Source organism: Aquarana catesbeiana, linkage group LG02 (assembly GCF_042186555.1).
Source record: "Aquarana catesbeiana isolate 2022-GZ linkage group LG02, ASM4218655v1, whole genome shotgun sequence".
NCBI lineage: Eukaryota > Metazoa > Chordata > Amphibia > Anura > Ranidae > Aquarana > Aquarana catesbeiana.
In genome coordinates, this window is record NC_133325.1 from 574,279,511 (window position 1) to 574,304,269 (window position 24,759).

General features: G+C 43.2%; 1 protein-coding gene across 3 annotated transcripts in view; it reads left to right on the plus strand.

The window, feature by feature from the left end:
- DCAF6 (DDB1 and CUL4 associated factor 6) overlaps window positions 1–24,759 on the plus strand; it is a 264,140-nt gene that overhangs the window by 56,999 nt on the left and 182,382 nt on the right. For all 3 annotated transcript variants that reach the window (XM_073616111.1, XM_073616112.1, XM_073616113.1), the window contains exons 6-8: window positions 12,262–12,375; window positions 15,467–15,602; window positions 18,426–18,640. In XM_073616111.1, coding sequence (XP_073472212.1) covers window positions 12,262–12,375; window positions 15,467–15,602; window positions 18,426–18,640 — 465 coding nt within the window. The remainder of the gene's footprint in view (window positions 1–12,261; window positions 12,376–15,466; window positions 15,603–18,425; window positions 18,641–24,759) is intronic.

A 24,759-nucleotide genomic window follows, 5' to 3' on the forward strand; every position in this document is an offset into this window, starting at 1 on the left:
ATAACTCTATAAAATAAAATGTATTACTTTATCTTAGGTAATGACGTAATGTTATTGCTGAAACAAAACAGGTCCAGAAATGGAAAAAAATGTTTTGGTCTATGATGTACAGGTGTAAGAGCTGAAGTGGCAAATTGTATGTTATCCTAAAAATCATATCCGATAAATGTGTCTGTGTTTTCATGTTAATAGTATCTCTATGGAAAAAAATAGAATCGCGCTAAATCTGTGAGTTTAAACAGATGTAAACCATAAATTAATAAATGAAACACATCAATATTAAAATTATTCACAGTTCTATGTGAATAATAAACTGAGTGAACAGGTGTGTGAATGTGACTATTGATACAATAATCTCAAAATACCAAAATTGTGAGCTTGGTGAACTATGAATAAAAAATTTAAATTAAAAAAATTAATAAAATTGGAAATTCAATAAAAATTGTAAATAAATATTGGAAATCATTGTGCAAAAAAGTCTTATGCCCTGTACACACGGCCGGACATTGATCGGACATTCCGACAACAAAATCCATGGATTTTTTCCGATGGATGTTGGATCAAACTTGTCTTGCATACACACGGTCATGCAAAGTTGTCGGAAAATCCAATCGTTCTAAACGCGGTGACGTAAAACACGTATGTCGGGACTATAAACTGGGCAGTAGCCAATAGCTTTAATTTATTCTGAGCATGCGTGGCACTTTGTGCGTCGGATTTGTGTACACACGATCAGAATTTCCGACAATGGATTTTGTTGTCGGAAAATTTTATAGCAAGCTCTCAAACTTTGTGTGGCGGAAATTCCGATGGAAAATGTGTGATGGAGCCCACACACGGTCAGAAAATCCAACAGTGTGTACAGGGCATATGTGTAACAAGCTGTGAAATATGACATCCACCCGTGCAAAGCTTAGGGAGAAAGTCCATCCACAAATGAATTGTATCTTCAATCACTGATGAGCAAAAAACTGTGTTGAGTCCACCACCACCATAGAAAGAATCACTTCTTGCCAGATATCTGTGATCTCCCGTTACAAAGGATCAGGGAAAGCATATAGTGTAGGCACAGCTACTCCAAAGCGCATCAAACTTGCTTATTATCCTCCAGATGTCCTCATTATTAGTCAAGCCCATGAATGGATACCGAGCAGGAGGCCGTCCATGTCAAAGATGATGTGTGTGAGGTAACGGGGGATCACGGATATCTGGTAAAAAGTGATTCTTTCTATGGTGGTGGTGGACTCAACACAGTTTTTTGCTCATCAGTGATTGAAGATACGTTTCATTTGTGGATAGACTTTATCCCTAAGCTTTGCACGGGTGGATGTCATATTTCACAGCTTGTTACACTAAGACTTTTTTGCTTTGTTTGCACAATGATTTACAATATTTACTTACATTTTTTTATTGAATTTCCAATTTTATTCATTTTTTAATTTTTATTTTTTATTCATGGTTCATCAAGCTCACAATTCACATAGAACTGTGAATAGTTTTAATATTTATGTGTTTCATTTATTAACCACTTGCCGCCCTCCATATAGCAGAATGAAGGCGGCAAAGTGGTTTCAATAACCTGACTGTGCGTCATATGACGTTCTCGGGATATTGAGCCGCTGCGCGCCCCCGGGGGCGCGCATCGCGGCAATCGTTGTTGCGGGGTGTCAATCTGACACCCCGCAACACCGATCTAGGTAAAGAGTCTCTAACGGAGACTCTTTACCACCTGATCAGCCATGTTCAATCACGGCTGATCACGATGTAAATAGGAAGAGCCGGTGATTGGCTTTTCTTCACTTGCGTCTGACAGACGTGAGTAGAAGAGAGCCGATCGGCTGCTCTCCTGACAGGGGGGGTCTGTGCTGATTGTTTATCAGCACAGCCCCCCCTCAGATCCCACCCAGGACCACCAGGGAAGCTACCCAGGACCACCAGGATGGCCATCCACACTGGACCACCAAGTATGCCCCCTAGACCCCCAGGGAAATACTAATCTGTGCCCAGGCAGCTGCCAATCAATGCCCAGGCAGCTGCCAATCAGTGCCCACTCACAATGCCTACCACTGCCAGTGCCACCAGGGATGCCTATCAGTGCCACGTATCAGTGCCCAGCAGTGCTGCCTATCAGTGCCCAGCAGTGCCGCCTATCAATGCCCATCAGTGCTGCATATCAGTGCCCATCGTCAGTGCCTGCTCATTGGTGCCACCTCATCGGTGCCGCCTTATCAGTGCCCATCAGTGAAAGAGAAAACTTCCTTATTTACAAAATTTTTTAACAGAAACAAAAGCAAAACTTTTATTTTTTTCACAATTTTCGGTCTTTTTTTTATTTAGCAAAAATGAAAACCACAGAGGTGATCAAATACCACCAAAAGCAAGCTCTATTTGTGGGAGGAAAATGATAAAAATTTAGTTTGGGTACAGTGTTGTATGACCACGGAATTGTCATTCAAACTGCGACAGCACTGAAAATTGGTCTGGGCGGGAAGGTATATAAGTGCCCTGTATTGAAGTGGTTAATTTATGGTTTACATCTGTTTAAACTCACAGATTTAGCACGATTCTATTTTTTTCCATATTTTTTCACTGTTTGTCACACAGGAGGATTGCTGCTTCCCTTTATATAACAGATATCATTATTTATAGGTACACACTTTATAGCTTAGCGCAGTTTCTTTTCTTTTTTTCTAATAATAGTACCTCTAGCTTGTTTATTTAGCTCTTTTTTTTTTTTTTTTTTTTTTTTTTTACCTTGGTGATATGCCAGTTCCCTTTTGCTTTCTGCTTGAAACTGAACACGTCAAACAGAGGAACAGCTCTGTGCTGGTGTGGTCTGTTTCATCACTCAGATGCTTGCTAGGAGTTGCAGGATGACATGCTGCCCCAAGGCGTGCGTTCAGTGACAGTAGCTCCCAGCAAGAGTCTTGCTGTCAAAATTGCACAGTACACAGAGTGGTAAAATTCTACCTTGTTGTGTAAAGTGTTTACACTGCCTGCCCCCCGCCCACCTATCTGCTTACATAATGCAGATGCAGTGAAGTCATAGGAAGAACGTGGAGCCTTATCCAGGCTGGGCTGGTGGCATGAGTGTCCTAAGCAGAGGAGGACATGGTGGCAGGGATTTCCAGTCAGTGCATGAACCCATTCGGAAGAGGGATATAGCAGGATGGGTGGACTTGGAAATGCCTTTTCAGGTACTGGACTGTAGAGGCCTGCTGGATGTTTTCAGCATAGGGTATGGCCTGTGGAGAATGGAAGGCTTGATCCAAGCACTGCACTACAGAGGCCAGCTTCTGCCTACTGGGTCAATGCCCTAATTTTATGGGTTTCCAATGCATGTGTGTGTGACCATTGGTTTCAAAAACCCCTGTTCACACCATAGGCCTGTGCACAGGGTGTGCTGGAGATGCCTGGGCACACCCTAATCCCCCCCCATGTGCATTAGCATTATCCAGGGGCGGCACCAGGTTGGGGGTGCCAGTAATGCCCCTATTATAGTAAAGGCTAGGTTCAACTTTAGGAACATGTTACACCCGTATTTAGGGTGTAACGTAATATGCTTCCAATTAATTGTCTCGCACCACCAGACGCTTCTCTCTGTGACTTTCATGTGTGTTTGAGCTTTGGGGTGCACTCCCTAATGCAATAAGCTGCGCACACCTATGGTTCACACCATACATGTGCGGTCGGCCAGAAAACGTTCTCTCCTTCGTCATTGCTTCATTTAAAGTGAGAAACTTAAAGGCTTTTTTCTTTATCGTACATCATGGGACACAGAGCCTTAAGTAATTACTTAATGGGTTATAGGCCATCTTTAGGTGATGGACACTGGTATACCCAATCCACTCCCTATATAACCCCTCCTCCTTCCAGGAGCACATCAGTTTTTTCGCCAGTGTCTAAGGTGTTGGTCACGAGTGAAGATGTGCTCTGAGGAGCTCCAGGAGGGATCCATGCTGGTTTTAAATAGCCTCCATAGACCAGATCCATCCAAAGTGCCACTGAGGCCTAAGTGTATGGTACCTGGGGCCTCGAATCTGAAGCACAATGTTTTTCCTGTAACGCCTCTTTGTAGGGCTGGACCCCGGGACCCAGGGCTTAGGTCTTGCTACATTACCTAAAGCTTTCCTGGTGGGGTGCTTTTATAGGTCCAAGGGAGTGGAACCCCGATATCAAGGGACCCGGTCCTTGAAGGTTTGCTAAATGCAGCCCGCCGTGATGGGTGAAGGTTGGATTGTCTGTTCAGCAAATCCTACGGCGGGGATAAGGTAAGGGAAGAAACTTGGGAACTGAAAAGTCCACCTATGTATTCTTCTATTAGGGAAAAAATGTTGTCATGCCTTAATTCTCCATTAGAGGGAGTCTATGCACATACCTTAGTCTGTTGTCTTCACTGTAAAGCTCAGTCAGTCTCTGTGTAGCTGCAGCAGTGTGTGCAGGGGGATTATTCTCAGGTAAAAGAAATCTGCCAAATGTTTTCTTTCTCCCCCCTGAAGGGACTGAAGGGTTAGGGGGACATCAGCGGTGTACCCCCTTACATCACCCCCCGCCGCAGGGGGTGCGAAGGTCTCGCTGTTACTGCTACTATTGTTACTGTTTGTTGGCCAGCTGCTGACAGGTCTCTGCCTCCCTCGTGTTGGGTCTGTAGACCCGAAAGCCGCCGCACACAAGCGCCTGGGCAGGGCCTAAGCGTGGCGCCATAAACGTCCACGAGGACACACAACAGGCAAAATCAATAAAACCACAGCTGGGACAGTCTCTCCTCGGCTGATGAAGAGGAAACAAGCAGTCTGCACACAGGGACACAGGAGCTATGGGGCACGTGAGGGTTGCAAACTGACATTCTTGATACAGGAAGGACACTTTTTTTCCCAGCACTAGGCTGAACTTTATAGCGGCTTTATCGTCTTGACTATATTCAGCGATTAAGTGCAGTTGTATAGTGCCTCTGTTTTTGTGCTTAGGACTGTGCCTGCTAAGAAAGACACAACAAAGAACAAAAAGGTACTAAAGGTTTCACCCCCAGGCGCTAGGCTCTCGAGTCGCATTTCCACGCTGTCATCCTCGCCTGAATTACCAATTATGGCAAGCCAGGGTGAGCCATTGGAACAAATTGATGGTGCAACTGCTTCTCACATCTCAGCCCTTGTATACGTGACTGAAGATGTCCTTTCCTCCACCCTACAGGGTCTGGAAGGAAGATTAGCGGCTTTAAACGCGTCCTCCATTCCAATGGATAGGAAGCGTACTAGATCCCCCCTCCCCCACTTCAGACCCCTTGCAAGGGGAACAGTGGGCACAGGATGAGGTGTTGCCCTCAGGCGATCAGGAGGAAAAGTAAACTGATGATTCCTCTGCGGAGGAAACAACGATAGATGAACCTTTTTCAGCCTCACAATCTGAGACATTGCTGATACAATCTCTTACGGAGATGGTTCGTTCCACTTTCATGCTACCCCTAACGGAGTCTCCTGAAAGCTCGGTTTCTTCCTTGGGTTCCTTAAGACCTTCTCAGCCTTTGCATGCGTTTCCTGTCCATGCATTATTAGAACAGCTTATTTTTGCAGAATGGGATCACCCGGATAAGCATTTTCTTCCTCCTAAGAGATTTTTAGTTATCTATCCCCTGGAAGAGAAATTCTCCAAAAAATGGAAAGTACCTGCAGCTGACGCTGCGATTTCCAGTGTAAATAAACACCTAACTTGTCCTGTAGACAATACACAAATGCCTAAGGATCCAACTAAAAAGTTGGAATCCCTGTTAAAATCTACTTTTTCCATGGCAGGTGCGTTACTCAGCCTGCAGTCACTGCAATAGGCATCTGTCAATCCCTAAAGGACCAATTTAGACAGGCCCTTAAAGAGGTCCCTGCACAACAAGCCTGGGAATTGGCTGAACTACCAAAGGCATTATGCTTTGCCATAGATGCCATTAAAGATTCTATTCACCAGGCGTCCCGCCTTACGCTTATGCTTGTACATATGCTTAGTATCCTGTGGTTAAAAAATTGGTTAGCCGAAGCACCATGTAAAAACCTCCTAACTGGGTTCCCTTTTCATGGGGAGCGGCTTTTTGGAGAAGATTTGGACAAATATATCAAAAATAATTTCTAGCGGGAAAAGTACTCTCTTGCCAGTCAAAAGAAAGTATAAATGCCCTTCATTTAAACTGGCTTTTTCCCCTGCGCCAAGGGCTTCTGCTTCTAGGCAGTGGCGATGGCCTCCGCTGTCAGACTCTAGAGGAAAACCTCAGGGTCAGACCCAGGCTCAAATGAAGTCCTGGGGTCGGAAACCTGCAAAGCAGAATCCTAAAGCCTCATCATGAAGAGGCAAACCCCCTCACCAAAGTGGGGGGAAGACTTCTGCAGTTTTCAGAAGTCTGGCAAGAGGAAATTCAGGACAGATGGGTCATCTGCATGGTAACGCTGGGGTACAAGCTGGAATTTCGGGACTTTCTCAATTTATTTCTCGCTCACCAAAAGTTTCTGTGGTTCGAATTAGAACAGCAGCATTTCCAGTTTGTAGCCCTGCCCTTCGGGCTAGCAACAGCACCCTGGGTGTTCACAAAAGCTCTGGCCCCACCTTTAGCCAGGTTAAGGGCACAGGGCATAACACTTGTAGCATACCTATATGATCTATTGCTAATAGACCAGTTGGTGGCCCGTTTGGAGCAAAGCGTATGCTTTACAACCAGTTACCTGGAAAGTTTGGGTTGGAGTCTCAACCTAGAGAAATCTTCCTTATTACCGCTGAAAAGGCTGGAGTACTTGGGTCTGATCCTAGACACAGCCCGGGAAAAGGTGCTTTTGCCTCAGGCAAAGATCAACTCCATGAGAGAGCTGGTGCAGATGGTCAGGTCAAAAGGCGAGCCCTCCATTCACCTTTGCATGAGGTTGCTAGGAACCATGGTGGCTTCATTCAAAGCAGTTCCCTATGCCCAGTTCCATTCAAGACTGTTGCAAAACAGTATCCTGTCTACTTGGAACAAAAAAATTCAAGCTTTAGAGTTGCCAATGCAGCTGCCCCAAGAGTGCCCAAAGCCTCACTTGGTGGTTACTAACCCAGAATCTGCTGAAAGGAAAATCCTTCAGACCAGTCATATGTAAAGTGGTAACGACGGATGTCAGCCTTTCAGGCTGGGGAGCAGTACTAGAAAAGACAACTGTCCAGGGACAGTGGTCAAGAACCGAAAGAACCTTTCCCATCAATATCCTAGAGATTCGGGCAGTGCGTCTGGCTTTGAATGCCTGGACTTTCAGGTTATGCGATTGTCCTGTCAGGATCCAATCCAACAGTGCCACAGCTGTGGCCTATATCATTCACCAAGGGGGCACCAAAAGTCTCCCAGCACAGAGAGAGACCATATTTTATCTTGGGCAGAAAGGCATGCTCCGTGCCTATCAGCAGTCTTAATTCCGGTAGTAGAGAATGGCAGGCAGACTACTTGAGTTGCCAGCAGTTATTCCCAGGGGAATGGTCTCTTCACCCCGACATATTTCAGGCTGTTTGCCAAAGATGGGGGACTCCGGACATAGATCTTCTAGCGTCCCAGGTTCAACATGAAGTTAGTCAACTTTGTGGCCAGAACAAGGGATCCACTCGCATGCGGAACGGATTCGTTGGTGACCCCATGGGATCAGTTCTCACTGATCTATGCATTCCCCTCTATTCAGTTGCTGCCTCGACTTCTTTGCAGGATCAAGCTGGAAAGAAAGCCGGTAATTCTGGTGGCACCAGCATGGCCCAGAAGGTCATGGTATGCAGAAATCATAAAATGGTAGTGGAGGGCCCTTGGTCCCTCCCACTACGGCCAGATCTGGTCTCACAGGGACCGATATTCCATCCTACCTTACGGTCTCTAAATTTAATGGCTTAGCTATTGAAACCCACGTTCTGAAGAAACGTGGGCTTTCCGGGTCAGTTATCTCTACCCTGATTAATGCAAGGAAGCCAGCTTCCAGAACTATATATTATAAGGTCTGGAGGCCTATGTTTCCTGGTGTGAATCCAAGGGTTGACACCCTCGGAGATTTATCATAGGCAGAATTCTCGCCTTCCTACAATTAGGGGTAGAAATGAAATTGGCCTTGAGTACTATTAAAGGCCAACTCTCAGCTTTATTGGTCTTATTTCAAAGACCGCTTGCTACACATTCTTTAGTCCGGGGTTTTATGCAAGGGGTGATGCGGCTTAATCTGCCAGTCAAACTTCCCTTGAACCCTTGGAACTTGAACTTAGTTTTGTCTGTGTTACAAAAACCGCCATTTGAACCGATACAACATATTCCCCTAGTCCTTCTGACAAGGAAGTTGGTATTTTTGGTTGCTATATCATCAGCAAGGAGGGTTTCGGAATTGGCTGCTCTTTCTTGTAAAGAGCCATATTTGATTTTTCATGAGGACAGGGTGGTGTTACGCCCTTGTCCAGACTTTTCGCCAAAAGTGGTTTCAGGTTTTCACCTGAACCAAGATATTGTCCTGCCATCGTTTTTTCCAAAACCATGTTCCAGGGAAGAAAAGTCACTACATTGTCTTGATGTGGTCAGAGTAGTGTAAATTTATTTAAAGGCAACTGCTCAGATTCGTAAGACTGATTTATTGTGCCAGAGGGTCCTAGGACAGGCAGCGTCGAAATACACTGTCGCTAAGTGGATTCGGCAAGTTCTAATTCAAACTTATAATTTAAGGGGTAAGATTCCCCCTTTTCAAGTTAAGGCGCACTCTATCAGGGCAGTTAGTGCTTCTTGGGCAGTGTGTCATTTAGGCCTCCATGGCTCAGATCTATAAGGCTGCAACTTGGTCTTCAGTGCATACATTCACAAAATTTTATCAGGTGGATGTAAGAGGGTATGAGGATATCGCTTTCGGGCACAGTGTGCTGCAGGCAGCAGTATAGGTCCTCAAGTCTCGGGGTACCCTCCGGGTTGTAGCTCCCTCCCCTCAAGTAGCATTGCTACGGGATGTCCCATTAAGTAATTACTTAAGGCTCTGCGCCCCATGATGTACGACAAAGAAAATAGGATTTTTATAAGGGCTTACCTGTAAAATCCTTTTCTTGGAGTACATCATGGGACACAGAAGTCCCTCCCCTCTTTTTTGGGGATTTAAGTATATTGCTTTGCTACAAAAACTGATGTGCTCCTGGAAGGAGGAGGGGTTATATAGGGAGTGAACTTCCTGGATTGGGTGTACCAGTGTCCATCACCTGAAGGTGGCTTATAACCCATTAAGTAATTTCTTAAGGCTCTGTGTCCCATGATGTACTCCAAGAAAAGCATTTTACAGGTAAGCGGTTATAAACATCCTATTTTTTCTTTTTTTTTTTTTTTTTTCTCCACACAGCGCAACACATGGCACAGCACATTGCAAAATGCCACAGTGTTTAAAGTGGAATAAGCTGTTTCTTTTGCAACAATAAAGTAAGATGTAAATTGACCCCATATAAATAATACAGACACTGTTCCGCTAGTATCAATTTACACAGGAGTAATTACTGGTAAATGCAGACAGACCCAAAGTATTTAGGTAATGTTTTTTTGGGTGAGTGTAGTACACCCAAAGTCCACAACCACCCAAATACAGTCAGCGCAGCAGACACCCTGTTATTAGTATCTGCCAGGAAATGCCTTTGTGCAGTAGCTCAGTATTCGTGAATTCTAGCATTATACATTGCTTAATTATTTATATAATTTGTGCAGCAATATTTCTTCAGATATCACACCACATTTTCAATAGTAAAGCTTGTGTATCCTTGGATAGCAATGCACGTTTCAACTTATATTGACAAGACAAAGCTTTGGCACTTTCTAGACTTGCCTGCCTCTTGCTTACTCCTTTAGGCCAGTGGAACTGCACACTATAATGATGGGTTGGTAGGAATTTGTGGGGAGTGGGTTTTGCTGCAAGCTCCGATATCCAACAAAAGCATTGGGTCTTAAATTTTCCAAAGTTTCAGAAGCTGGTGCACTTTATGCCTGCAGCAGCGTGTTTAGTTTTTGTTTTTTATGACCATCTTAAAAAATGCAGGTAAAAGCATATTAAATAATTAAGCATTTTAAATGTGTACTAGTGTTTTTTTCTTTTCCATGGATGATGATTTTTTTTTTTTGTTAACTTGCAGTGTGCTTTTTAATTTGCTAGAAAAATTCACTAGTCAGTTCTCTACCACAGCCCTACCCCTCCTGCTACATCAAAGTCCCCTCTACTTTCACTGTTCCACAGTAAAAAAATGAACCCCTTATAGTAGCGATTATCTGCTGTTTTTGTACTATAAAGGGCTAATTTTATTTTTTTTTTTTAACCCCATGATGACAGGTTACACAAAAAAAAAAATCATGCTGCTGTTACTAAACGTCTTGGGCCTGGTTCACACCTATGTGTTTTTTGGTGCTTTTTGCAGAAACACACTACAGTTCATTTAACATGGTTTCCTATGGGACACGTTCACATCTATGCTTTTTTCAGCTGCTGCGTATTTGGAAAGGGTCAAGGACTTTTTTCAACGCAAAACTGTGCTTTTTTTGGTTCAATATACTTCAATAGAGAAGCTGCAGAAAAGCATGTAGTGTGTTTTTTGCACCAATTTATGTGTTTTAATCTGCCCAACAACAAATTGGTCAAAAAAAAAATCCAAAAATACAAATCGCAGCAAAATCATGTGCGCAAAAATCAAAAACGCACTGCAGAAACGGATTAAAAGCAGACTGCATAGGTGTGTACCGAGCCTTAAGCTGGCCACAAGGATCAATTTTCAGATGAGAATATTCATACAAAAAATCTTTGTACATTCGCTGAATGAAAGAATGTTTAAAATTTTCACTTGCTTTTAACAGTCTGTTTTAAAATGAGTGTAATTTCTGAACGAAAACCACATACACTATCTGAAAATTCCTTTGACCAATATGTTTTCTATTATTTCTAAATTTTCCCGTCACTGTGGTTGAAAACTAACGTCGATTTGAGCCCACTAACGATTAGAAAATCGAACGAATGTTCTTAAAATTACATTTTCTTTTTTTTTTTTTTTTTTTTTTGGTTTTTTTTTTTTTTGAAGGAAGACATTGTTTTTGTATGGCCAGCATATAAGATATTACAGTTCTGTCTGAAAATCTGCAAAACAGTCTAACTTTTTTTTTTTTTCTTTTAAATAAAAAAAAATTCTCTGAGTCTGATGATATTTACCAGATTCACTCTCTAATAGTATATACAGTATATCTCCTCTAATAATATATACAGTATATCTCTTCTGTCTGTTCTTCTCAGAGTGGATTAGAGATTTTACTACCTATAATGGTTGGTTATTTATATTTACCACTTCATAGAGATATTTAAGAATAAATTTCCTTTTTTTAAACTTTACATATTAACTAAATTATACACAACACTTTCTTTTTAAAGTTTTATTAATCAATTAATCAAAACAATAATTGGCCAACTAATCTATTATGAAAATAATCGTTAGTTGCAGCCCTACATTGAAGCTGTCAGATACAGGGCTGCAGGTAAGGAATTCCGTTGCAGGGGAATGGGGCTCCATAAAGGACAACATTCTTCCTAAAGTATAAGGCCCCTTTCACGCGAGCAGATAGAATTCGGCTTTTAGCTACGGATAGATCAAGTTATCTACCGCAGCTAAACTCACACAATGCTTTCCTATTGCCCCATTCACACACTGCATTTAGCAACGGTTTCGTTACATGGGATTTGGTGCGGATAGAAAAAATAAATGTGTGTCCAGAAACAATTTACTGCAGCTATCTACACATAACTGCAGGTAATCGCAGTGTACTATTTCTCCTGCAGATAGCGGCAACAAGGAAAGAAAAACAGGAAGCACATCAGAAATGGCAGGAATATTCCAGCGCAGCTAAACACAGCTGCATGTAAACGCACGTAAACGCAGCTAATCGCAATGTACAACTGTGAGTGAATGCTGTGCAAGGATTCTCTGAATTCCAAAATAACAAAACATGCTTTTAACAGCGGCAGGACAGCCGCCCGTGTGAAAGGGGCCTAAAACTTTACGGAAAGCAGTCTCGCTGGTTTTTCTGTATGAGGTTCTTAACTGTTTTGTAAAAATATGAATAAGACAAACAAGCAAGTAAAGCACAGCCTTTGTACAAAACATGCAAAAACTTGATTTTCAACATGTACATATGAAATAAATAGTCACCACTGGATAATGTTCTGTTAACATGGATGTTCAAATACTGATCAGAGTAAAAATTTAATGGATGGTCATTCTGAAATCTGTTTACAGATTATGACTGTACCCAATGATCCCTACACATTTTTGTCATGTGGTGAAGATGGCACTGTGCGGTGGTTTGATATTCGAGCCAAGACCAGCTGTACAAAAGAAGACTGTAAAGATGTAGGTTTATTTATCTTGTTCATTTATTTTTCTTACGGAATAAAAAATAAAAGCCATGTATAAATAGCTTGTTTGTATCTGCTATTTCACATTCAGTTATCAAAATATTGGGGGTTATTTACTAAAGGAAAATCCACTTTGCACTGTAAGTGCACTTGGAAGTAAAGTCGCTGTAGATCTGACGGGGACATGCAAGGAAAATAAAAAAAAAAGCATTTTAGCTTGCACATGATTGGATGATAAAATCAGCAGAGCTTCCAGTCATTTAAGATCTACCCCTCATATTTACAGTGACTGCACTTCCAAGTGCACTAGCAGTGCAAAGTGGATTTGCCTTTCATAAATAACCCCCATTGTGTTTGAGGAGAATATGTATAGATAATTATTAAGGCTAAAAAAAAAAGTGAGTGTTTAATTCATTAAGCCTTTATGGACATATTTTATAAAAACAAAAGAGCCTAAGATTCTCTGAGAATGGAGTACTTGTCTGCGGTAACCAGTCTGGTTGCTTTGTGTAAGTTGACTGGTCAAATAAAATAATTATTACACATAATATTAGGTTTTTAAATTTAGTTAGTTACTATAAGCTACATTCCACTTCTCCTGCACTTAGGTTTCATACTGATCTGAGTATTAACTGTAAGCATTGTTTGATGGTGTATGTAGCCTGTTATTTCAAGGGCTTCCAAATATAGAACCAAGCTTCTCAAGTGAGGCACATTGCTAGCTTTCTAAATGTTCAGTAGAATAGTTTTTACATAGTGTGTTGTGGTCAATGACACTACATCCTTTGAAAATGTATATGGACATTGCAGTCTTTATTATTTTTCACACATCTGAGCTTATCTATTAAGGAAGTGTAAAGTGCAATTAGACCACAGCATCCCTCAGCTGCCTAAAGAGTTGCATGACTGTTTAAATCGCTTTTTCCTTTTAAGTAATCCTTTGTAGGTAGTTCAGTAGGAATATCCCCTAAATAAAATTGTGCAGCATCACTTAATATACTCAGATTCATGTAAAGTGCTGATTATCTGTTAACATACAGCGAATTAGACTTTTCTGATTGATTGCCATCTTTGACTGGTCATACACAGATTGTGTTTTTATCTCTTTTCTTTTAAGGCGTTTTTTGAAAAAATGCATTCCACTTCCAAACATTTAAGGTGGATAAAGGAATCCTCCCTGCTATGGGTATTGTATTCTGACAGTGGGACTCCTCCGCTGTCAGAATACACTGATCAACGCTCCATGCACTGATCGAACACAAATTTTCTAAAAGTCTCTCTCGAGAGGATTCAATCACTAGGTCAACTCCACTCAAATGGCAATGACCATAGATGTGTCAAAATTTGGCAGGCCCCTGCTGAACCAGCCAAATTTTGATCCCTATATGGCCTGTATTAGTCTACAGAAATTGCCACGAGAGCTTCTCCTGAGACTCTCTATCCAGAGATGAAAGGGCATCTTAGACCTTGCTAATAATCTGCCTGTAAAAGGGTGACAACACATAAATAACTGGAAACAGCTATTCAAGAGGCACATTGAGGTGTGTGTGCAAGACAGTCTGATAATTGGTTCCATTGCTGCACTCAACAGTATAGGCAAGTGTCAATGGGCCAAATTGCCCCTATTCTAACAGATTTTCCATTCACCATGTATGATCTTTTGCAGATCAGGCTAATTGTCAGTGAAAAGTTTAAAGCCTCGTACACACGGTACGATTGTTGGCAGGGGATTTTCTGTTGACAGACTTGTCCTAAAATCTTACCGTTTAGTCTGCTTTTGACAATTGTTGTCCAACTTTCGGCCAACAAATGTTGGATGACAGGCTAGTAAATTTTTGTCGGACAGCGGTTTGACATCAGATTTTCGTCAGTACACAAATCCGTCACACAAAAGTCGAAAGTACAAACATGCATGCTCGGAATCAATGCTCACCAAACACGAAATTAGCAGAAGGGGCCCAAAAGGTGATGCTCAAGAGCTGAAATTCCACGTAGTACGTCACTACGTTCGTGTTTGTGGCATGACAATTGTGTAACGTTGGTATGCAAGACAAGATCCTGGCACGCGCCCTTTTTACAAAAATCAGACGCTCGGTTGGCCAACAATCGTACCGTGTGTACGAGGCTTTAGGTGACTGGAGCTGTAGGAAACGTAAGGATCTTTGTTGATGGGTTTTTGTTTAAAATGGATTTTGCATTTCCATATTAGTCTGTGCTAAACCTGCTTGAAGCAGTTCAAATGCAGGTGACATACACCACAATTCTGAGTGATCTCTTAAATGAAGCAGCTCAAACTGATGGCATTGTCTTCAGTAAAAGTCAATGAAAGAGGAAGTAAACCCCGCAAAATATTTTTTTTTTCTAATATTTCAATGTTTTTTTTACCTTGCCAAGCAAGCGATCTATAAATTAGTCCTAAAGGAGCGTTAGAAGTACCTTTTTTATGATTTCTATTTTCCTGTACCTTCCGGGTATCGTCCGCGCCATTCTTTGTCCTGTTTGCTGAAGCCGATGTGGACGTCATTTCCGCCCTGAGTTCGTATCCCTGCCAAAATCTCGTGCATGCGTCGTAACCAAGCCTCGATCTCGATTACCGTTACTACGGCAACAGAGCATACTCAATGAGAACCAGTCGCGAGGCTTCTTTTGTGCCGTTCTGAGTGTCAGATAATGACACAGCAGGCAGAGGAAGCTGAAACGGCACACAGTGTGTGCCGTTAATAAAGAAACAGTGCGCAAGTGCGGGCGACGTCACAGGACAGATAAACACGATTTGCATCGCAAAGACGACAAATGTAAGTACACTTTCACAGGCAGCGATCAGCTGCCTGTGCTATGTAGATTCCATTGATGTAAAGTTGTAGAGGAGGGTTTACAACCACTTGAACACTTTGCAGCAATCCAAGGTTAATATTTAATGATGTTCTTTTCCTATCCTGCTTCCCTAGTAAACCTTTCCATTTAGGTTCACTGTAATCTAATTTTTGCAACTGTTCTCCAGCCTATTCTATGCTATCCTATCGTCTGCCAAAATGTGATTGCTTACCTACTACATTTTACTTTTTCTTTTTTTTTTTTCCCCCTAGGATGTTTTAATTAACTGCAGACGTGCCACTACCTCAATAGCCATTTGCCCTTCAGCTCCGTTCTACCTTGCAGTTGGATGCTCTGATAGTTCAGTGAGAATCTACGATCGCCGAATGCTTGCAACAGGAGCAACAAGTATGTTTCAGTATAGGGGGTGTTCGTTTTTTTCTTTTTGTTGTAATCTACTAAAACAGTACAACTAGTGGTAGAAAATCCAAATTTTTAGATGAGGACACCTGTTCCTTCGGCAGTGTCTCAAAACATGCAAAGTAATAGTTTCAAGTATTTATTTATGAACTTTTCTTATTTGCTCCCTTTTTGCAAGTTAAATGAACCATTAAAGAGATTGTGTTACATCTTTTCCATAAGGGCATCTTATGAGTTGAAGACTTCCTGTGCTCTTGTCTGTATTGCACTCTTATCAGTTATATTGTTTCAAGCTGTCTGTTGATTAAACCCCCCCCCCCCTCGCCACATCCTATGGAAAATAGATGAGGTGTTCTGTAGTGCCCTCTCTACACACAGAGCTGGATTTACATATCAGGCCCCTTTAGGCAGAGAGTTCTGAAGCGCCCCCCTCCAAAAAAGACAGTAAGACTTTTTTCTCTTTTTTTTTTTTTTTTTCTTGATGAAATAATTTTGCTCAGAACAAAAATAAAATAAGCATTACAAGATGCAGCATGCAAGACTTTTGGTGCGCTTTTTCATAAAATGAAGAAAAAAAATGTGTAGCTTAATAGAAAGCTATAGGGCTGCAGCCTTAACTGCAGGTAAAGTATAGGAAAACCCTCTACATTACACAGCCCCCTTTTATATTACACAACCCTTTGCACATTACACAGCCCCATTACAGCTGTTCCTTCACATTCTACAACCTCTGCAGACTGCAGTGCTGACCCTTCCTATCTTAATTTAGGAACGCAGAGCGGGAGACACAGCAGCACTGAATAGAGGGTGGGAGCAGCTGAAGTATATTTTTCATATTAACAAGCTGGTGATTGGTTGCTAGGACCACCCACCAACCAATCCCCTGCTGGTTAACTTGGAAAGTTAACTCCTGCAACTCCCACACACTATTCAGCACTGCTGTTTCTCCTGCTGTACAGAAGTATTATTATCTGCCTCCTGCTTTTTTATTTTTTGGAGGGTGCATGTGATTAGCACAGGACCAATTAGCACTGTCTAGACAGAGGGTCAGAATCATGCAGCCTCATAGGACAGTCGGGGGAGAATGAAAACTCCTACAAGCTTTAACCAGAGCTCAGCTAGACACTAATAGTCACAAGACTGCTATATATTGCTGATGAGAAAAGGTATTTAGCAGTTTATATTTACAAAAATAATTGCATTTCTGTGTACTGTGGGAGACCAGATATAGTGAACTCCGGGTCCTTGGTTTAATAGCAAAAAACAGGGCACGGAGGGTAATACCAAGCAAAAAAAACACCTTTATTGAAAGCAGCACACTTGCATGTCAAAAATCACCACTCTGCCAGTGGATAGTTACACAGCAGGTTGGGACACCAGAGCTGATCAGTTGAAGGTCCACAGAGGCAATGGATGGCCACCGGGCATGCAGCAGCGGGGTACGCCAAAGCACCAGCAGGTAGTATGGGGAGAAAGGGCTGGCAGCCAAACTGTGAAGATGACAGCCGTCAGAATGCTATGGTGATGTCGGGAGGGGGGCGAGCATAACGCATCTCAAGGGACTCTGCCATCTTTGTCAAATGCATAAAGGAGCATGTGTACCGTGAGGCATTAAGACAGACATACAAAATAATTTATTTTAGGTTAACATAATGTTTTAAGACTCCCACAGTTAGATTTGTTTTTTGAAGCAGACATTTATCCAAATGTTTCTGATTAACGGTTGCCCGCTGAGTAATACTAACCACAATAGAGAGTGTGAGTTTTTCATGGGAAAAATACAAATGTATTATATTGCAACTTGCCATTCCTTTTTGGATGTAGTGGCTGCATTCGTTTTTCATTTTGAGGCTTTTGTTCTTTCATTTTTACCTAGTTAACCTGCTAATAGAACATTTCCTGTAGTTGGGTGACAACGCTCACTCACCATACTGTATCAGTGGAGGAGTATAAATGTCATCCTGGGCCGCTCTTCTTTGGACTACAAATACCTCCCTCACTTCATTCCATTGCGTAGAGGGGAGCTGCTTTCCAGTTCACAAAAGATAGCTGACAAAGCTGATCACTTTATTTGAGACTACAATTTATTGCACGGTAATGGACACAAGGTTTTTGACAAGATCAACAGGAATTGTTCTGTGTTTGAAGAAAATGTATTTTGAGTTAAAAAAAAAACAAAAAAAACAAATGCTGTCACCTCAATTAAGGGCTGGTAAACTTTAAAATATAAAATTTTTAGATATACTGTACTTAAAAGAGAAGTATGGGTTTGTTTTTGTTTTGTTTTTTCAGTTTTATACTTACCTAGGTGGATGCAGCATCGGTCCGATGCTGTGTCTGTGTATCTGTCCCCCAGTGCGTCTGCACTGAGAACCGAGCCATCAAACACAGAGCAGAGAGCTTCAGGCTGTCAGTCAGCAGCTCTCTGCTCTGCCCCCTCTTTGCTCACTGTAGCGTTTGAGCTTTCGAGGGACGAGGAGCAGCCCACGCAGGTTCTCAGCGGCTCGCTGAGAGGCTGTGCCGGTTGTCGGTCCAGGCATCTGGCGGATCCCAACTTCCATTGTCGTGATGACTTGGTGCCTGGACTGACTTCTGTGACGTCAGCAGAGAGCGGACTACATGATCACAGGATTGCAAAACGGACTGCACTCCTATGATCCACAGGAGAAGTACAGCTAAACGAGCTTTGGTTGTACTTCTCCTTTTAATTGTACCAAATTTGACCATGGGTGGTAAAGGCCAGTTATATGGTAAAGTATGATAGAATACTGTTCATCTTGTTTTATTGATGAGTGCCTTTTCTCTTGACAGCTAATTATTCAAATCGCGGAACTACAGGAATGTGTGTACGGTTTGTCCCCTCACATCTTGCAAACAAATCCTGCCGTGTTACCTCCTTGTGCTACAGTGAGGATGGGCAAGAGGTTCTTGTGAGCTATTCATCAGACTACATTTATTTGTTTGATCCAAAAGATGACCAAGCAAAGGAGCTCAAGTTTTCTTCAGCTAGTCAAAGGCAAGAAGAAGTAAGAACCTTTTTTGTTAAAATAATTTTTATTGAAAAATTTGTTATGAACGTCCCAAAATAGAGCAGCAAACAATCCTTGCCATTCTTTCATCATGTAACAATACAAATGCATAGGGAATAAAAGGGAGGGGAAGTGGAGGGGGCGGGCAAAATAATCGAGGCTTCGCAAATAAGACAGGTCAACCTTGGTGGCCGATATAGACACAATAGCGAGCCTGAGGTCCAAACATAACGTAGGTGGTTGCATAAAGGAAACCCATGGGGCCCCCGCAGGCGGAAGAGAGGGCCCACCACGGGGGGTAGCCCTACAGTTCCTTCCACCATACACCCATAATCCTAAAAGCTTTGAACAAGAATATCGCAAAACCTTTATGAAATATTCTTTAAACAATAAAACTTTTATCTTACATTGTAGGCTGAAGTCTCTCTCCATTGTCAGCACACAATGCATTCTTTTATGGGAAAAGTAACTCCCGCTATCGAACATTTTGTGAAAAAGAAGTAAAGTAAGAAGAAAAATAGGGGGGGGGATGGAAAAAATTGTGAGAAAGATCGAGAAGAAAAGGAGGTTAGCAGTGCCATCTTAAGAGCATTATAGGTCCCCGGGCAATACAGTGCACTGGGGCCCTGTCTACACAATCACGCACAAGAATAAAAATGCAAATTATCAATAAGGCTATATTTCTTTCTCGAACATCACGGGACACAGAGCCACAGTAATTACTGATGGTTATATAGGGTATCACTGGTGATTGGACACTGGCACACCCTATCAGGAAGTTCAACCCCCTATATAATCCCTCCCCTTGCAGGGATACCTCAGTTTTTACGCCAGTGTCTTAGGTGATGGACGTGTAAAGATGTGCTGTGCTGAGCTCCAAAGGGAATATCCTGATATCCTATACTGGGGCAAGCCAGGCAGACCAGATCCATTCAAAGTGTCCTTTCTAGGCCGAATTGGATGGTACCCGGGCCTCGTGTCCGAAGAAACGAGGTTTTACCTGTAAGACTTCTCTTTTTAGAGAGCTGGACCCCGCATATTAGAAAATGGTTTTCTAGCCTAATTTCTAGCCGAGTGCTTTACGGGCCCAGAACTGCAGGATCTCCCTATTCGTAGGGGGCCCCAGTCTCTGACGGTTTTTTCAAACGGAGCCCACCGTGAGAGGTGAAGATTGGGTCTGTGTAAACTGAACCCTGCGGCTGGATAAGGTAAGAGGAGATTCCACAGAATTTTCTAATTCTAGTAGGTTTCTCCTTAAGGTAATCCTTCCCAAAAGGATAAAGTCTTAGTGCAGATCCTTACTGGATTGGTCCGCTCCACATTTAAGTTGCCCGTACCTGAAACTGCTAAAGAATCCTCTTCTGCTTTGGGGTCACTGAAACCTTTCCAAGCAGCACAGGTTTTTCCTGTTCATAATTTACTTGAAAAGCTCATTTATTCTGAGTGGGATAATCCAGACAAACGTTTTTTTCCACCGAGAAAGTTTTCAACACTTTAGCCGATGGAAGAAAAGTTTATTAAAATGTGGGGAATACCGGCCATTGATGCCGCCATTTCCTCTGTAAATAATAGTCTGACTTGTCCTGTAGACAATGCTCAGATGCTCAGGGATCCTGTAGATAAAAAAGATGGAATCCCTATTGAAGGATGTTTTTTCCTTAGGTTCAGTGGCTCAACCTGCAGTAGCAGCGATTGGAGTCTGTCAATACTTAAGAGACCATGTTACAACAGCAGGCCCAGGGGTTTGCTAACCTTCCAGCGGCCTTATGCTTTGTGGTTGACGCCATTAAAGATTCTATCGTGCAAACCTCCCGTCTTTCACTGGGGTTGGTGCATATACGTAGAATCCTATGGTTGAAAAATTGGTCAGCCGAAGCACCATGTAAGAAGCTCCTGGCGGGGTTTCCATTTCGTGGTGAAAGGTTGTTTGGAGAGGACTTGGATAACTATATCAAGAGAATCTCTTGTGGGAAAAGCACTCTCTTACCTGTTAAGAAGAAGAGTAAGCATCCCTCTTTCAAACGGACTCTTTCCCCAGCGCCGGGGGCTTCAGCCTCCAGGCAGTCTCGACAGCCGCCTCCATCTGGGTCCAGAGACAAGAGTCAACCCCAGGGACAAAATAAGTCCTGGGGGAAGAAGCCTACTAGGCAAAACACTAAGACCTCTGCATGAGGGGGCGCCCCCGCTCACTCGAGGTGGGGGAAGACTGCGACAGTTCTCAGGGCTCTAGCAGGAGGATTTCCAGGACAGATGGGTAACCTTAGGGTACAAGCTGGAGTTTCAGGAATTTCCCTCTCCTTGGTTCCTCAGATCAAGTGTCCCCAGAGATCCAGAGAAGAAGCAGTCGCTCCTTCTAGCGTTAAAGCGACTTTTGTCGCAGGAGGTCATTATGATGGTTCCCGCAAAGGACCAGGGATTGGGTTTCTATTCCAACCTTTTTACGGTCCAAAAGCCAAATGGGGATGTCAGACCCATTCTGGATTTGTCAGACCCATTCTGGATTTAAGGGATCTGAACCGATTCTTAAAGTGGAGTTCCACCCACTTTTACAACTCTTCAGCATCCCTCACTAAACTGTGCACTGTAAATGAATTGGATATTTTTTTATTTTTTTTTTTTCTCAGCACCTTCTGTATATCTGCTGTATTCATTTCTCACTTCCTCCTCCCTGGCCGTGGCCCATCGCATCATTTCCTGTTTGCAATGCCTTCTGGGAAGGGGCGGCAACTTCCTCTGACACTGCCGTTGCTATGGAAACCTGACCTGAAACCTATTACACTGCTTGTGCTGCACTGAGCATGTGCGAGATCTGCAAGGATAAGATCCAGGAAGAAATACAGTCTGGCTTCAGATGCCCACACTTAAGATGGCCACGGCCTGCTGTAAGTTTCTAAAATAACAAACTACTGCTATAAACTAACAAAACAGACCTTAGTTTACAGACTAACTTTACTAGAATACATTAAGCTTGTGTATTATAGGGGTATTTTTATTTAAAAAGTATAATTTTGGCCGGAACACCACTTTAAGGATTGAATCCTTAAGAATCGGTTCAGATCCCTTAAATCCAGAATGGGTCTGACATCCCCATTTGGCTTTTGGACCGTAAAAAGGTTGGAATAGAAACCCAATCCCTGGTCCTTTGCGGGAACCATCATAATGACCTCCTGCGACAAAAGTCGCTTTAACGCTAGAAGGAGCGACTGCTTCTTCTCTGGATCTCTGGGGACACTTGATCTGAGGAACCAAGGAGAGGGAAATTCCTGAAACTCCAGCCCAACTCCAACCCATTCTGGATTTAAGGGATCTAAACCGATTCTTAAGGATTCAATCCTTCCGCATGGAATCAATTCGGACAGTAGTTCCCACCCTGCAGGGAGGAGAATTTCTGGCATCGATAGACATCAGAGATGCATATCTGCATGTGCCCATTTTTCCTGCTCATCAGAAGTTTCTGCGCTTCGAGGTAGGAGGGCGCCATTTCCAGTTTGTGGCTCTGCCTTTTGGGATAGCCACTGCACCTCGAGTGTTCACAAAGATCTTGGCTCCTCCTCTGGCCAGATTAAGGGCTCAGGGTATAGCTGTCATAGCATACCTAGACGACCTGCTCTTGATAGACCGTTCGGTAGCCTCTTTGAACGGAAACTTGAGGACCACAGTCAAGTATCTAGAACACCTGTGTTGGATCCTCAACCTAGAAAAGTCTTTCCTAAAACCAGTAAGAAGACTGGAGTATTTAGGTCTGACTATAGATACAAGCCAGGAGAAAATATTTCTACCCCAGGCAAAGATCGCTGTTTTAAGGTAGCTGATTCTGGCAGTCAGGACCAAGAAGGGTCCCTCTGTCCGCTTTTGTATAAGGCTACTAGGGAAGATGGTGTCTTCATTCGAAGCAGTTCCCTATGCTCAGTTTCACTCAAGAATGCTGCAACACAGTATTCTGTCGACCTGGAACAAGAAGGTTCAGGCATTAGACTTTTCGATGCACCTGTCGCATGCAGTGCGTCAGAGCCTCAGTTGGTGGCTCATACCCGAAAACCTACAGAAGGGGAAATCCTTCCTACCGGTTACCTGGACGGTGGTAACAACAGATGCCAGTCTGTCAGGTTGGGGAGCAGTTCTGGAACAGTCTGCGGTTCAGGGGATATGGTCCAAGACCGAGAGGACCTTACTCATCAACATTCTGGAGATCCGGGCGATATATCTAGCCCTAAAAGCCTGGACTATCAGGCTACAGGGTTGTCCGGTCAGGATCCAGTCCGACAATGCCACAGCAGTGGCTTATGTCAATCATCAGGGAGGCACCCGGAGCCGAGCTGCTCAAAAGGAGGTGAACCAGATCTTAGTCTGGGCAGAGATGCATGTGCCATGCATATCAGCAGTTTTCATCCCGGGAATAGAGAACTGGCAGGCAGACTACCTAAGTCGCTAGCAGTTACTTCCAGGGGAATGGTCTCTGCATCCCGATGTCTTTTGGGCCATATGCCAAGGATGGGGGGTTCCAGATGTAGATCTCTTTGCATCCCGATTCAACAAAAAGATAGACAGATTTGTGGCAAGGACAAAAGATCCTCTTGCATGCAGGACGGATGCGTTGGTGATTCCGTGGCATCAGTTCTCACTGATTTAAGCATTCCCGCTTATTCTGCTACTGCCACGACTCCTTCGCAGGATCAAGCAGGAAAGGAAGTCTGTACTTCTGATGGCCCCCGCTTGGCCCAGAAGGACTTGGTATGCAGAAATAGTAAGGATGACGGTGGGTTCCTCGTGGACCCTACTGGTACGCTCAGACCTGTTATCTCAAGGTCCAGTGTTCCATCCTGCCTTACAAACGCTAAATTTGACGGTTTGGCTATTGAGACCCACGTTCTGAAGAGTCGTGAGCTCTCAGGTCCTGTCATATCTACCTTGATTAATGCAAGGAAGCCAGCTTCCAGGATGATTTATCATAGAGTCTGGAAAGCTTATGTATCCTGGTGTGAATCCAGAGGTTGGCATCCCAGGAAATATGTCATAGGTAGAATTCTTGATTTTCTACAATTAGGATTAGAGATGAAGCTGGCCTTGAGTACCATCAAGGGCCAGGTCTCTGCTTTATCAGTATTATTTCAGCGGCCACTTGCTTCACATTGTTTGGTCTGAAGCTTTATGCAGGGGGTGATGCGTCTTAATCCTCCGGTTAAAGTGCCCCTAAACCCCTGGGACTTGAACTTGGTCCTGGCTGTGTTACAGAAACAGCCTTTTGAACCAATAAGTCAGATTCCTTTGGTCTTGTTGACAAGGAAGTTAATTTTTCTGGTGGCCATCTCTTCTGCTAGAAGAGTTTCAGAATTAGCAGCCCTTTCCTGTAAGGAGCCTTATTTGATTATACACAAGGATAGAGTGGTACTGCGCCCTCATCCAAGTTTTTTACCGAAGGTGGTTTCTGATTTTTATTTAAACCAAGACATTGTTCTGCCTTCCTTTTTTCCAGATCCCTGTTCTCCAGAAGAGAGATCTCTACATTCGTTGGATGTAGTAAGAGCAATTAAGGCCTATCTCGGGGCAACTGCTCAGATCTGCAAGACGGATGTTTTGTTTGTGCTGCCAGAGGGTCCCAATAGAGGACAGGCAGCGTCAAAAGCTACCATTTCTAAATGGATTCGACAATTGATCATTCAAGCTTACGGTTTTAAACAGAAGATTCCTCCGTTTCAGATCAGGGCACATTCCACAAGGGCTATTGGTGCTTCTTGGGCAGTGCATCACCGGGCCTCTATGGCTCAAATCTTCAAGGCCGCAACCTGGTCTTCAGTCCATACATTCACCAGATTTTATCAGGTGGATGTGAGAAGGCATGAGGATATCGCCTTTGGGCATAGTGTGCTGCAGGCAGCGGTACAGGGTCCTCAGGTCTGATTGCACCCTACTTGGTCGTGGTTCCCCCCCCTCAGGTAGCATTGCTCTGGGACATCCCATCAGTAATTACTGTGGCTCTGTGTCCCATGATGTTCGAGAAAGAAAATAGGATGTTTTAAAACAGCTTACCTGTAAAATCCTTTTCTTTCGAAGAACATCACGGGACACAGAGGTCCCGCCCCTCTTCTAATAAACTTATATTGCTTGGCTACAAAACT